A 14255-nucleotide genomic window follows, 5' to 3' on the forward strand; every position below is an offset into this window, starting at 1 on the left:
ATGGCCTTGTCCAAGTCTACCAGGATCATTGCCCTGTTGGTAATTGATACGCTGTTCTTCCTGCTGGAGCTGACTGTCGGTGCGTTCCGTCTTACGAATCTCGCTGAACGATGATGTTTTTTTTTGCTGACCCGATCACAGGCTATGCCGTCCATTCGCTCGCCCTTGTTGCCGATTCCTTTCACATGGTACGTCAATATTCTACGGTTACAGTTTCTGCTTGCTTAAAGATTCAACCTGCTGATACTGTTCAACTAGTTAAACGATGTCCTGTCCTTGATTGTCGGGTTATGGGCCGTCAAGGTCGCAAACCAGGAAACCAATTCCAAGATGTACACCTATGGCGTGAGTCCCGCGTTCTTCCCTCCGTGCAGCCAACATCCTGACGAGCAAATTCTGGAATTAGTGGCAACGAGCAGAGACGTTGGGTGCGTTAATCAATGGCGTGTTCCTGGTCGCATTGTGCATGTCCATCTTCCTCGAGGCGATTCAACGGCTGTTCGAGCCTCAGGAAGTCATGAACCCGAAGCTGGTCTGCGTGGTGGGATGCTTCGGTCTGTTGTCGAATATTCTGGGCCTCGTCCTCTTCCACGACCATTCTCACGGTCACGGGGGTGGTCATGACTATGGCCATACGCATCCCGCGGAGGCAGACCTGGACGCCGCGGAGCAGGGCTATAGTGACGGGCAGCTGCAGAGCACGCCCCAAATGGCCGACGAACGGGGCACGGTCGCCAGTGTCATGCCCGAGAACGTCGTCGGGGTCCGTCGATCAGATCGGCCCGATGTCGGTGAAGGCCCCCAAATTCTGGCAGATCGCCCGCGTCGATTTACCAAGACCGACGAGACCAGTTCTACCGTGGCAGAAACTATCCCGTCTGCTCCCCGGAGAAGCCAGGAAAGCGAAATCCATCACCGGCAGTCCCGCCGACTCAGCGGATCCCACTCGCGAGGCTTTGGCAGTCTGGACAATATCCACGTCCACCCTGCCACTCGCTGGCAGGATATCATCGCGGCTAGTCGCTTTGACGATGAGGAGGAGTCGGAAGAGGACAGCCAGGTCGAAGGCGGTGCCGCGCCCGTTTCGGAGCGTTCGAATCTGCTGGGACACAAGGATCGTGCGGGCAACTACACGGATGAAACGGCGACAGCCATTCCAAAACCCCGACGGTCGTCAGATCACGACGTGCACGGCACTCATTACCATGCTCAACCGAAGATAGCAGGAGACAAGAAGGGGCATTCTCATGGGGACCTCAACATGAAAGGAGTTTTCCTGCATGTCATGGGCGACGCCCTGGGAAACATTGGCGTGATCGCGTCTGCGTTGGTCATCTGGCTGACGGATTATTCGTGGCGATACTATGTCGACCCGGGCATTTCGCTGGTCATTACGGTCATCATCCTTTGCTCCGCAATCCCTCTTTGCCAGGCGGCATCGCGGATCCTGCTGCAGGCGGTGCCGGCGGGCATGAGCATCGATCATATCAAGGCAGATATTGAGCGACTGCCCGGGGTCATCAGCTCCCACCATCTGCATGTGTGGCAGTTGAGCGACACCAAGCTGGTTGCCTCGTTGCACATCAAGATCGACTGCCAGATCAAGGACGAGGGCTCCGAACGCTACATGCTTCTGGCGAGACAAGTGCGCAAGTGTCTGCATGCCTACGGCATCCACTCCTCGACCATCCAGCCCGAGTTCACCACGGAGAGCGATATGGAGGACAACCAGGGACCGCTAATTAGTCGACCGGGCAGCGGGGACGATGTCTCCAGCGCGAACCTGCCTAGTCGCGCAGCGAGTTTCCGGGGTGAACCCAGTGCATGTCTCCTCGAATGCGGCGACGAGTGTCGCGGGGGAGGCCAGTGTTGCCCGAATCCGAAGAAGGGATCTGTTTAATTCTCCTCCTTTCGCTTTTCCCTCCCAATATTTTCGTTTTCACCTCACTTTCTGTTTATCCCTACCCGATTGGTGTTGTTACAGGTGTTTGGGCTTGGGTTTGGCATGGGCTTGTTTTTTTTTTATCGTGACAGTACTATTCTGTAGATTTTAGGATCCGGGTCCATAGACAGTCAGTCCGTCGATGAGACGCGCTGGTTTGGTTTCTATCCAGGACAGCTTCCACGGGAAGGGTTTGTTGATGGAGGTAGATCAGCATCAGTGCTTCCACCGTCCTAGTAACTAGTCATAGATAGATATTATCCATATTATTAATATTAAGGTGCTGAAAAGAAGTCTCCTACTGTAGTCACTAATTACATAATTCTGGAGGTGCATGGGCTAGGTAATAGCAAGACAGTTTAAGTATTTCTTAGTAACAATAGTAAACGTGTTCTGAGGATATAATTGATAGAACTAGCAGTAATAATTAATTCAGCTGTCTGCGCTGTGAGGTGTTTGATATTAATAGCTGTCTCCAGCCAAGATCATTGGCGGATGCGGTTAGGCGTGGAGCTTCTGTCAGGGGATCGAGTAAACTGTCTGGTCCATCGTTCCAGACTGAGGAAAATCATCACATTCTCCACTCGGCTGAACGTCTTATCTCCGTCTTGCTGTGTCTCTCATGGACCTGATTTTGTCTGTCTCCTTGTTCTCCTACTTTTGATCTAGACATTGACCGTCCTTCGTTTGGCTGAGAAACTGCGACAGATCTGGCCCCCGCAATGCGTCACTCGTTTGTCCACTAGGTACGAAATGCCGATGAATACCATCTCGACAGTCTTTTCTACACGTACGACCACTTCTACTACTGCGATACTATAAGATGAGCTACGCGTATCCCCACGGCAGCCCCGCCGCTGCCATGCCGCCTCGCTCGTCATACCGGAACCATTTCGTCGAACCGCCCAGTCTGCTGGCAAGGGTGCAGGATGCCCTTCCGACGGAATTGCAGGACTGGATTGCAGACATACGAAGTCGCCTTGGATACGGAGGCAGGAGGAGAGCAGACCGGAGAGGGTTCTGGCAGGAACTGCGGTCGATGGTGCGCCGCGCTGTCTGCGTTGCCAATCTCCTCATCTTGATATGGATCTTTACGTTGAGGTGGGGGGAGAGGACCATCTTCCAGGAAAGCGTCTCGAGGTGTGCCTGGGAGACGTGGGAGAGATGGGTGAGTAAAGCCCTTCTTGAGGACAGGTAATTTTAGCCGTATGCTGACATCTGTTCCAGCCTCAGCATGCCACACCCCATCACGTCGTGTTCGTCGCGGACCCCCAGTTGGTCGATCCGCATACTTATCCTGGCCGACCGTGGCCGCTGTCGACCTTGACAGTGCGATATACGGATCAATATCTCCGACGGGCCTTCTCGTCGATCGAGCAGATGCTCGTACCAGATTCGGTATTCTTCCTAGGAGACCTCTTCGACGGAGGCAGGGAATGGGCGACGAGCACGAGTACCAGCCCCGAGAAGCGCTACAGGAAATACGGAGATAAATTCTGGCTGAAAGAATACGATCGCTTTGCGAGGATCTTCTTCCGTACGTGGAATCAGAGAAAGGCCCGTTCGGGCGCCGACCCGCGGGGTCGCAAGCTGGTGGCCAGCCTACCGGGCAATCACGACCTGGGATTCGGGACTGGTATCCAGGATCCCGTGCGTCGGCGGTTTCAGGCGTATTTCGGACGCGGGAATCGCGTCGATATCGTCGGAAATCACACGTTTGTCTCGGTCGATACCGTCTCCCTCAGCGCGATGGACCAGCCGGATCCCGAGACGGGCAGCTCCGGAACGGGCGCGGGCGACGGCCACCAGCCCAATGCCAACATCTGGGGTGCGACCGAAGACTTCTTGAATGGCGTGAAAGCGCAAAAGGCCCGCCTCGAAACAGAGGCGCTGCGGATGTTGCGCAACCAGAGCGAGGGCTACCTCTTTCGTCCGGGAATCGTCGAGCCATCCGAGAGTACGGTTTACCAGATGAGAGAAGTCACCTCTCCGGGATTTCCTACCATTCTCCTGACTCATGTTCCTCTGTACCGAAAGCCAGCGACCCCTTGTGGTCCGCTGCGCGAACGCTATCCGCCTTCTTCGACGGATCCGTATCCGGAAGAGGACGAGCGGAATGCAATCAGTATTCACGGAGGCTATCAGTATCAGAACGTGCTCACCCAGACCATCTCGAACGAACTGATCTCGAAGGTCGGTCCTGAGATTGTCCATATCTACTCGGGCGATGATCACGATTACTGCGAGATCGCCCATCGGGAGTTCAGCGGCTCGCCGAAAGAGATTACGGTGAAGAGCCTGTCGTGGGCGATGGGGGTCAGGCATCCGGGCTTCGTCATGACGACCTTGTGGAATCCCATCGATCCGGACACGGGCCGGCCGATCAACGGGGAATCGTCGTCGCCGACCTTGCAGAACCACCTCTGTCTGCTCCCGGACCAACTGGGTATCTTTATTCGCTACGCATGTCTCTTCCTGTTCACCTTGCTCGTGCTGCTGATCCGGGCTGTCATTGTTACTTTTCTGCCGTATGGCAAACCATCCTCTTCGGAGCCCACGCTGCCTTATACCGAACACCGTCCCTTCCACTCCCCTCCAGCGGAGTCGACCTCGCCGTCGGCCAGCGTCTCCAGCTCGACCTCTTGCTCAGCTGAGTTGGAGTCAAGGTTAGCGAGCAGAGGCTTAATCCGCGAGGCGACGAACGCGACGCGGTACAGCCAGGATGACGACCGGCGCTATCGCGACGAGAAGTGGAAATCTAAGCCAGTCCCCAGTCGCGAGGGTCTTGGAGGACCGGCATCCACTTGTTCGTCTGCCTGGGACGAATTCGTGCGTTCTGCGAAATATGTTGCTGCTGTTGTGTTGCCGTATTATCTGTGGCTGATCTGGAGGTGGTAGCCAGTGTCCAGCATCCAGCACAGCGAGGTGAAGTTAAAGCATTATTGATGTCGTTTGTACATATTATTCAGCGAGGCAAAGCGAGGCCAGGCTGGTTTTGTTTCGTTTTGTCTTTCTCTTGCGGTTTCTGTCTATCTTTTTTTTTGTGTGTTGTTGGTGCACATAAATAATGCATGCATGTATGGGTCTGTTGATTCGATCATTTGGACGATATATTTCTTATTATCATCATTATCCATGTTGTTGTTATTGTACAGGACAGCATTATATAATATAATGCTCATTGCTCATTTATTCAAGGATACCTTCCTATTCAAATTTCTTCAAAAGGGTCGGATATGGCCATCTTGTTAGGTAGCAAACAAGCAAACAAGCAAGCAACCACCCTTCAGAAGGACGAAAGAATGGGAGTTAGAAATAGAACTTGTATGGAGATGCAGGAGATGAGGCCTATATATATATATATATATATATATATATATGTATATGTATATGAATGAAGTGAGTCGTCAAGGCTTGTATTGTATATATTTGAGCGGATATACCTATTTATTTTTGCTCGACAGATCGGAACAATTGCTACTGCCTCCCTCGTGACTTTCCCTAATGGATAGCACGAACTATGTACTAGTAGTACGGAGTACATCTCTGTGACTATATAGACCTGTTAGGAGGAGTCGTTACTATCGCTGTGAATTTCTTTGGAAATGATAGTATGGTATTGCTAATATTAATATTGCTCTTCTCTTGGTGGGAGTTTTTTTTTTTCATTAAAAGAATAAAAAAATACTCTAGGTAATAGCCTGGGTCTGAGGACTTTTTATAGTGCCCTTAGGGTACCTAGGGAATAATATAAGCCTTGTCTTTAGAAAAAGGACTCACCCTTAAGCAGAGTAGTACTATTAATGACTCCAGGTAACCCCTCTTATTGCTCCTCCTTTATATATCTTGGTTAACGGAAACTATGTACCTGTTAATTATCCATGCTACATAATAAAGGGTGAAAAGAGGGATTAATTGATCAAGGTAGATTATTCTACCTTGTTCCTTCTATGTCCTTACTATCGTATACCCTCTATATATATATAAGGCTTCCAATATATAAATTATAAAAACGCAGTGTCAGTAAATAGTAGTAGTTTTGAACCGGCTTATACTTAATTACTGTAATAGTTTTTATTATTAATTTATATGTTTATGGGATAGGTAGAATAAGTAAAGACTTAGGGATATTGATTGTTTATAACTTATTGCTTGCTTGGTACTAAGTTTCTTTTCTGTCATGGGCCAATCTTCCCTCAAAACTTGCATATTTCAGACTCAATTTATTTAAAAATATTATATATTAAGGGTGATTTTAAAATAGATTTTTAGTTAGAAAATTGGTCAAATTGATTTCTTTATATAGAAAAAAAAATCTTTACCTAAAAGCCTCTAATAACTACTTTTTTAGAGGGTCAAGTTAGTCCAAAAAATTTCCTAAAAATTTTATATCTAAAAAATAAATAAACCCCTTAATATTAATTATTTTAAATAATATTCTTCTTAAAACTGTTAATTAAATCTGTAGTTTGATTATTTATTTTATTTTTTAATAGTTGAAATGCTCGAGAAAATTTGGTCTTAAATTTATGGTTAAATTTAAATCTCATAATTATGATAATCTAATTGAAAAAAAGTTCATATATAAAAACATTAGGATTTACTGATTTTCTAATTAGAAATTTATTTTTTTTCTAATACCATTACCATATAATTTTGTTGAGAAATAAAATAAACCTAAACAATATTATACAGGTTTTTGCGGGGGGAAATGGGGCTCGTGCCGGATATTTATGAACTATTACTATAGAAAAAAGACTTTTTCTTTAAAAAAAGTTGATGTTTAGTTTACCTAGCTTTACATCTGTAAAGTTCTTGGAAATTGTATATGAATGTTTAATCATACAAAATGATGCCTTTTTTTTTCATTTGTTCTTATTTGAATTTTGAATAAGGTACACATTTTTTGTAGATTATTATGTTAATGTTTTTACCTGAAAAAAAAAATAAGAATTCTATGGTTTCTGCATTTGTATATATATTTTTCTGGACACTTTTTGTTATGCTTTAACCCTACATAATACATTCTTTTTAAGACCTGAGAGAAAAAAGAAAGTAAGTTTCCTATATATATATAAAAGAGATTCGATTTGACTGATTTTTGAAACTGAAAATTGAAATTTATCCATTAATACCCTTAATAATATCTATATAATTCTGTTGAGAAATCATCGTCCCTTACAATACGTATGCCGGTTTCGCGGGAAAATAATATACTTGGTTTAAATCAGATCGATCCATCCTTCAAATGAAACCCCGAACTACATGTATACAGACATCTGTGGACAAACCTGCTAGAAGCAGTAACTACTATCGCTCTAAATTTCTTTGGAAATGATAATATCTCTAAAATTGCCCTTGTCTAATTGTATGTCTCGAATGGAAGTTCGTCAGTCACATTTCCTCAGGGCACGTGCGTCACGTGACTGGCCGTCGAATCGGAGAGGGCTTCGTGATCGATCCCTCCTGATTAATTTCAGTGCTTTCCTTGCCTTTGCCCTTCGAACGAAGACTCGAAGTGATTGACATTCTTTCTCGGATTCTGAACTTGCGAAATGTGATTGTTTATATCCCGTTGAAAATGAAGAAATCCACCATCCCATCCAGATTAGGCTAGTCCGCATTCCATGCTCACCTTTCTGGTATGCAATTAACTTACTCCATACTCGGATCCATGGATCGATTGGATCTCAAGCAGGATTTCTGGAATGAATGTTGGCTTAGTTAACACCTATCTATTAGGTTGTCATGTACCGTACATACCTAGGCACATACAAGTAGGGATTTTTCATAGCTGGGTGTCATCATCATTACAGTATAATGGCCTCATAGAGCAGCAAGATCAGCAAAATTCCGGTCCTGTTTACCACCTCGACAGGTACGGAGATACACATGAAGATATCGATCTTGTAGAGCCAAGATAGGACGGTCCGTTCTTATCAGATCCTAGCTAGGCATGCCGCTGACGAATCGATGCCCCTCAGGGATGGATCAAGTGGATCAGATATTATTACTCCTTTGGATCGGACATGCCTCCTACCATGTGGGTTGCAGTGCATGTCCAATACAAGACAAGGCCAACCCGTCTGTCTGTCTGGACTGCAGTTGCTGATGATCCCGATGCTGCAGCATCTTTCAGTCGCGTCCTGTGGAGCAGGAAGAAATTGAGTTATTTTGCTCTTCCTGTCGAGACTTGACTTTCTTTTCTCATTACTACCAGCACAGCACCTGCTTGAGGCCAGCCAGCCGGTCTCTCTATATACTCCTGCCAACAGCAGCAGGAATACAAGGTAGGTACATACGACAGGAGGAATTATCACCTCTTTCTACGCACACCCGCACAACCATGGCACTGTCAACACGACGAGCATACCTGTACGCTCTCAGCTTGTTGAGCGTCAGTTTCTTGCTGCGAATCTGCCAGGCTTTCGCCGTCACCGGTGTATCTGCCGGCGTCAACCCCGACACCGGCGAGCGGCCGTTCCGTCTCAACCTGAAGGACTTCCAATCGTCGGGCCCGCCGTTCGATCTGTACATCCAGGCGCTGAGCCGGTTTCAGGCGGAGGATCAGTCGGAGTTGCTTTCTTGGTATGAGGTTGCGGGTATGTTGGTTTCTTAACTGTATCTGAACGTGGTGACGTTGATTGATGGACTGGCTCAGGGATATTCCTTTGCTAATGGTGAATATGAATATGAATAGGAATCCATGGCCTTCCGTATCGAGCCTGGGATGGCGTCGAAGGATCCTACCAGACGGGGTATTGCTCACATGGTGCAAACACGTTCCCTACGTGGCATCGGCCGTATGTTGCGCTGTTTGAAGTATGATATCCACCGATCAGCTTCTGTCTTAAGATCCGCTGACGGTTATAGCAAATCGTGTGGAACTACGCACAGGACATTGCATCCTCCTATCCAGACGACACCCGCGATACCTACGTCGCTGCAGCCACCACGCTGCGAGTGCCCTACTGGGACTGGGCGAGCGATCCCTTGATGCCGGATGCGCTGGTCACGCCGCAGATCACCATCAACACGCCGTCTGGCCAGCAGCAGATTGACAATCCGCTGTATGCTTATAAATTCCATCCGTTACCATTGGGGACGGATATTCCGACTGACAATCCGGTTAGTAGATCTATATGTCTGCTGGAAGATTGATTTTGCTGATTTCCGCAGCTCGCCAACTACACGTCCACCGTCCGCTCGCCTGGCCCGGACGGTCAGAGCAGGATGGACAATGTCCAGCAACTGATGACTTCCAACGCTGCTTGGTACGCAACCTACTGAAGAGGCATGGCCCGGAAGAGCTTGACAGACTGACTGAAATATTCTTGCAGGCTCCGGTCCAACACCTACCAGTTGCTCAGCACCGAGACCAACTACACAGTCTTTTCCAACGAGGTCCTCACAGACCGCGGACAAAACTACAACAATCTCGAGAGCATCCACGACGCGGTGCACGCGCTGACGGGCGACGGCGGCGACATGACGTATTTCGACATGGCGGCCTTTGACCCTATTTTCATGCTGCACCATTGGTAGATAGCATCTATTTTCGACCAGCCTGTCGAGATTTTGGAATTCCTACTGATCCAGGTTCACAGTGCCGTCGACCGCATATTCGCCATCTGGCAGGTGCTGAATCCCGACTCGTACGTCGAGCCCATGGCCGATTCGTACGGGACGTTTGTGCTCGAGGCCGGTACGGTGGAAACTGTTGATACGCGTATGTAGATTGATTGCCTTGCCGATTCAAGTTATATATATACGGGGTTGATGATGGCGAACTGATATTGATTCCAGCCCTCTATCCATTCCACGCCTCCGACGACGCAAACGACTTTTGGACGTCGGCATCAGTCCGATCGATCGCAACGTTCGGATACAGCTATCCTGAGATCGTCGACTGGGGCGTAGACCAGCAGACGCTGCAGAACAATGTCCGGGCGGCCGTCAACAATCTGTACAATCCGCCAGCGAACACCAACAGCAACACCACCAAGCGATCGCTGCTGCCACCTCCGCCTCAAATGTCGGACCATATCCAGGATCTGGCGGCCGCGGCGGTGACCGGCGCGCTGAGCTCGGAGGACTTCTTCGATCTGGGCGTGAACAACCTGGCCAGGCAGTGGGCGATCAATATCCGTGTCAACAAGTTAGTGTCCTAATTTCATTCCATTCTATCTCATCTTGCATCTCATTCGTCCTGGCTATCACGATTTCTGATCCAATCCTCTGTCCAGACACGCCCTCTCCGGCCAACTCTTCCAAATCCACTTCTTCTACGGCCCTCCACCGCCATCCCTCGACCCGTCCCAATACGGCCACGCCAGCAACCTCATCGGCACATACCGCACCTTCACTTCTCCAGGAAGAAGCTCCTCCTCACAGAGGACACTGAGCTACGGCCAAATCTCCCTCTCCCCCGTCATGGCCACCGCGCTCGCCCACGGCTTCGTCCCACCCAATCTCGCCCCCGACGCCGTCGTCCCCCAGCTCGCGCAGAACCTCAACTGGCGCGTCACGGACTTCCGTGGTCGCGAGCTCGATCCGCAGGAGCTGGTTGACCGGGGGGATCTCCGTATTGGCGTCGTCTCGCGCGATGTGATGCCTCTCGAGGTGGGGCAGGAGCATCTCTTCCCGCGGTATGGGGGGTGGATGGAGCATGTGGAGGCGACGGCAGGGAAGGTTGGAGGTGTTGATTTTGGATTGTGAGGTTGGTGAATTTTGTTTATTTTTGTTCTTATTTGTGTTTTTTTTTTGTTGTTGTTGTTGTTATAGTTGTTGTTCGATTCGATGTGTGTCTATATTCTATTCTATGCCTATGTCTATGTGTGTAGGCGCTGTAGGATTTAATATTATTCAATTTCAATATTTAATATTTAATAAGATGCGGGCACACACACACAGTGTGCTGTTGGCCCTCAGCCGCACCGGACGTGGCCAGGGTCCTGGAGCAATCAGCCATCCAGCAAGCTCTAGCGAAGTCGTGAAACCTGAAAATGACTCGTATCTACATATATGGACGGATTGATTATGAGCGAGTGGAACACCGCCAACGACATGTGACCTCCTGCTAGCGTGCTTGCTAGTCAGCAGATCGTGTGCTTTGCTCCAGTGCTATAATTGCTTTAATTGCCCGTTCCAGTCTCTACTCTGGATAATTTATTGTATTATGAAAAATCCCCCAAGACAAGGTGCAGTCCCCGTTGTCCTCTGTCCCAGCTGCAATGGAGGTTCTGGTTGCAGTCGCCGCGTGGGCGATCGGGACCTTCTGCTCGACCCTTTCGCACAGCAATGGCTTCGCCAGCACCATCTGCCCCAGAGGGAATATCAGCGTTGACCTGGCCTCCAAGCTCTCGAGCGGTGCACACATCTACTACCCCGGTTCCTCCGGCTTTGCAGAAGCGACCGATCGGTGGTCAGCGCTGGACGCGCCCAACGTCACCATCATCGTCGAGGTGGCGACCGAGAACGACGTGGCAGAGACGGTGAGCTGAGTCTTGAAGACGTGGATACAAACTGATCGACGCAGGTAAAATACGCCAATGCCAGCAACATCCCCTTCATCGCGGTCAATGGCGGTCATGGCGCCATCACCTCCCTGGGAAAGGTCCACCATGGCATCGAGATCTGGCTGAACCAGCTCAACTCGGTGACCATTTCGCCCACCGGCGACACGGCCACGTTCGGCGGCGGCATCCTCACCAAGACCATTCACCGACACGCTGTGGGCAGCCGGCAAGCAGACCGTGACCGGCGCCTGCGAGTGTACGAGTCTGCTGGGACCTGGTTTAGGGGGCGGCCATGGCTTCCTGCAAGGCCGACACGGCCTCATCGCCGATCAGTTCGTCTCTATGCGTCTGGTGCTGGCCGACGGCAGCATCATGACTGTTGACTCGTCGTCAGACCTGTTCTGGGCCATCAAGGGGACCGGCCACAACTTTGGCATCGTGACGGAGGTCACGTCCAAAATCTATGACGTTGAGGATGGTGGTCTATGGTCGTATTCGAGCTTTGTCTTCACCTATGACAAGGTCGAAGGCTTGTATGACCGCATCAACACGCACCTGCTGCAGAATAGCACCCAGCCGGTTGACGTCCTGCATTACTCGTTCTTCTTCAACAGTCCCACGATCGATCCGGATCATGTAAGTCTGATCAAAGTCTGTCTGATGGGGTTCTGACGTCGAGACAGGCTGTCATTGCCTTCTTCATCCTCCGCGAGGGTGTTTCTGCTGTCGAGGAGACCTACACCGCGCCCTTCCATGAGCTGGGTCCAGTTGCCAGCGATGCTGCCGCTGGAACATACCAGGACCTCGCAGCGTGGACAAGCAATGCCAATGAGTCTCCGCCATGCCAGAAGGCCGGCCTCGTCAATATCCGCTTCCCCGTCAACATGCAGAGGTACAATGTTACCACACAGCGCCTCGCCTTCGACACCTTTTCCACAATCGCCCATCAGACGCCAGCGCTCAACAACTCGCTCTTCCTCTTCGAGGGCTACGCGGTCCAGGGCGTACAGGCCATCCCCGCCGAGTCAACCGCCTTCCCACACCGCGAGGACAACCTGATCGTAGCGCCGCTCATCATCTACGCGCCTGCAGGGCCTGCGCTGGACGCCGAAGCAATCGCCTTTGGCAGGGGCCTGCGCCAGATCATCTTCACCGGCAGCGGCGAGACGGAGCTGCACGCGTACGTCAACTATGCGTTTGGCGACGAGAGGCCGCAGGACTGGTATGGCTATGAGCCGTGGCGCATCGAGAGGCTGACGGCGTTGAAGGAGAAGTATGATCCGGAGCGGAGGTTTAATTTCTTCGCGCCGTTCGCGTAGTATAGAGTATAGCATAGGAGAAATCTGCGAGAGCCATACAAAGAGAATATGGAATCTTCTCTATTATAAAGACATTAACTTCCGTTTCGCACACCGCACCGAATTCATGAAATCTACCTAGCCTAGCCCCTATCAGCAAGAGATATATCTATCTACATTAAGTTATTAGCAAGGGAGACAAATATTACTGAGGGGTAATAGTAAGAACTATCCTATAGCATGGAATAAATATAGGTATGGGAGCCCACCTGGAAAGTAGATTATAAAAAAAAATCATCAATTATATTCCTACTATAGGTATGTACTGTACTCCCTAGGGGTAGAAGTTCCTGGTATAGGTTGACCTTGCAAGTATTTTCTCAGTCAATTGAAGCGAGACCTGTAAATAAGGCTTGTGAGGCTGTAATACATAGAAGGGAAACCAACTCATTCGCTATCTACTATGATAATTACCTATCTATATATGGTAATTTCACTCTTAGAGAGAAATCATAAATTAGCCTTATTAGCCTTCTAGAGATCTGCATGTAGCTAAGGGTAAATAGATAGAAAATATTACAGTTTATTAAAAGGGACTAGTAGAGTACTAGAATTCTATGTCTTATAGAGATATCAGTTCTATTATGTACTGTAGTAATATAGCAAGGCAATACTTGAGTGAGAAGTACGACCATAGGAACTATTCGTATTGGATATCCCCGGCGATGAGCTCCCACCTCAGCGCGGTGCTGGTTTCTCGTAGTCCATATATTATTTTATTATATATATGAAGCCAAGATAAGCTCTTTATGCCTTTGATCGATTTCCAGTATTGTCTGCAACTTGGACAGCGAAGAAGTCCCACCATGGCAACGAGTTAGGAAATACAACTTTGTGAAAGGGGAGATGAAAGAAAAGAAAAGAAAAAAAAAATATGACCAGACCAGACGGTGCCAGAATGAACCCCCGGCTTTGTATGTACTGTACATTACATACTTGACAGCATCTGCTGCCGGAGTCGACTCACTATATTTAAATTTTAGGCGTTTCCGCAAACGTTGTCACTGGTCGAATGACTATAAAATCAGTATCTATTTCCCGGACGGCGAGGCTATATGGTCGAGTGTGTAATTTTCACAGCAATAGCCAGTCACGCAGCATCGTGTTTCTGCCCTCGTTGTCGTATCTGTTTCGTGATATGCTTTCTATCGCCATCCACCGTACTGTACAGTACGTGGCAGTCGCACCGGGTTAGAAGGATAATGATTCTCTCAGAGATGGGGCAAGGATTTGATTTCTGTTGTCAATGACCAACCAAGCAAGGCTGCTGTATTAGGGCTGAGCTTAATTGCTCCGGCGGTTATCTGATTTATGCCTGCATTCCGGGGTCGAGAATGTTTGCCACAGAGTGTCCTGTCCTGCATCTGCCGATAGCCGGCAATTTCATCCATCTTCTTTCTTTGCTCCCGGCGCCCATGCTTCTGCAGCTTTGGAGAG

The 14255-nt window shown here is 49.1% G+C and overlaps 4 protein-coding genes across 4 annotated transcripts; all 4 read left to right on the plus strand.

Moving 5' to 3' along the window:
- VTN77DRAFT_481 (uncharacterized protein) lies at window positions 1–1900 on the plus strand (the record flags this gene model as incomplete). The annotated part of the gene is made up of 4 exons (XM_069420910.1): window positions 1–79; window positions 142–188; window positions 259–345; window positions 407–1900. The coding sequence occupies 4 exons, from the start codon at window positions 1–3 to the stop codon at window positions 1898–1900; spliced, it is 1707 nt and encodes a 568-aa protein (XP_069280542.1).
- Window positions 1901–2765: 865 nt separating this feature from the next.
- On the plus strand, window positions 2766–4840 carry VTN77DRAFT_482 (uncharacterized protein; the record flags this gene model as incomplete). Its single annotated transcript, XM_069420921.1, has 2 exons — window positions 2766–3110; window positions 3170–4840. The coding sequence occupies 2 exons, from the start codon at window positions 2766–2768 to the stop codon at window positions 4838–4840; spliced, it is 2016 nt and encodes a 671-aa protein (XP_069280543.1).
- Window positions 4841–8288: 3448 nt separating this feature from the next.
- VTN77DRAFT_483 (uncharacterized protein) lies at window positions 8289–10660 on the plus strand (the record flags this gene model as incomplete). Its single annotated transcript, XM_069420932.1, has 8 exons — window positions 8289–8544; window positions 8643–8764; window positions 8816–9070; window positions 9122–9216; window positions 9283–9483; window positions 9550–9671; window positions 9749–10100; window positions 10189–10660. 8 exons carry the CDS (start codon window positions 8289–8291, stop codon window positions 10658–10660), a joined length of 1875 nt encoding a protein of 624 aa, XP_069280544.1.
- A 515-nt stretch (window positions 10661–11175) lies between these two features.
- Window positions 11176–12779, plus strand: VTN77DRAFT_484 (uncharacterized protein; the record flags this gene model as incomplete). The annotated part of the gene is made up of 4 exons (XM_069420943.1): window positions 11176–11436; window positions 11481–11697; window positions 11744–12096; window positions 12144–12779. The coding sequence occupies 4 exons, from the start codon at window positions 11176–11178 to the stop codon at window positions 12777–12779; spliced, it is 1467 nt and encodes a 488-aa protein (XP_069280545.1).
- Between the last annotated feature and the right edge of the window lie 1476 nt (window positions 12780–14255).

The sequence above is a fragment of the Rasamsonia byssochlamydoides genome, assembly GCF_041956645.1.
Source record: "Rasamsonia byssochlamydoides strain NRRL 3658 unplaced genomic scaffold VTN77scaffold_10, whole genome shotgun sequence".
NCBI classification, from domain to species: Eukaryota; Fungi; Ascomycota; class Eurotiomycetes; order Eurotiales; family Trichocomaceae; genus Rasamsonia; species Rasamsonia byssochlamydoides.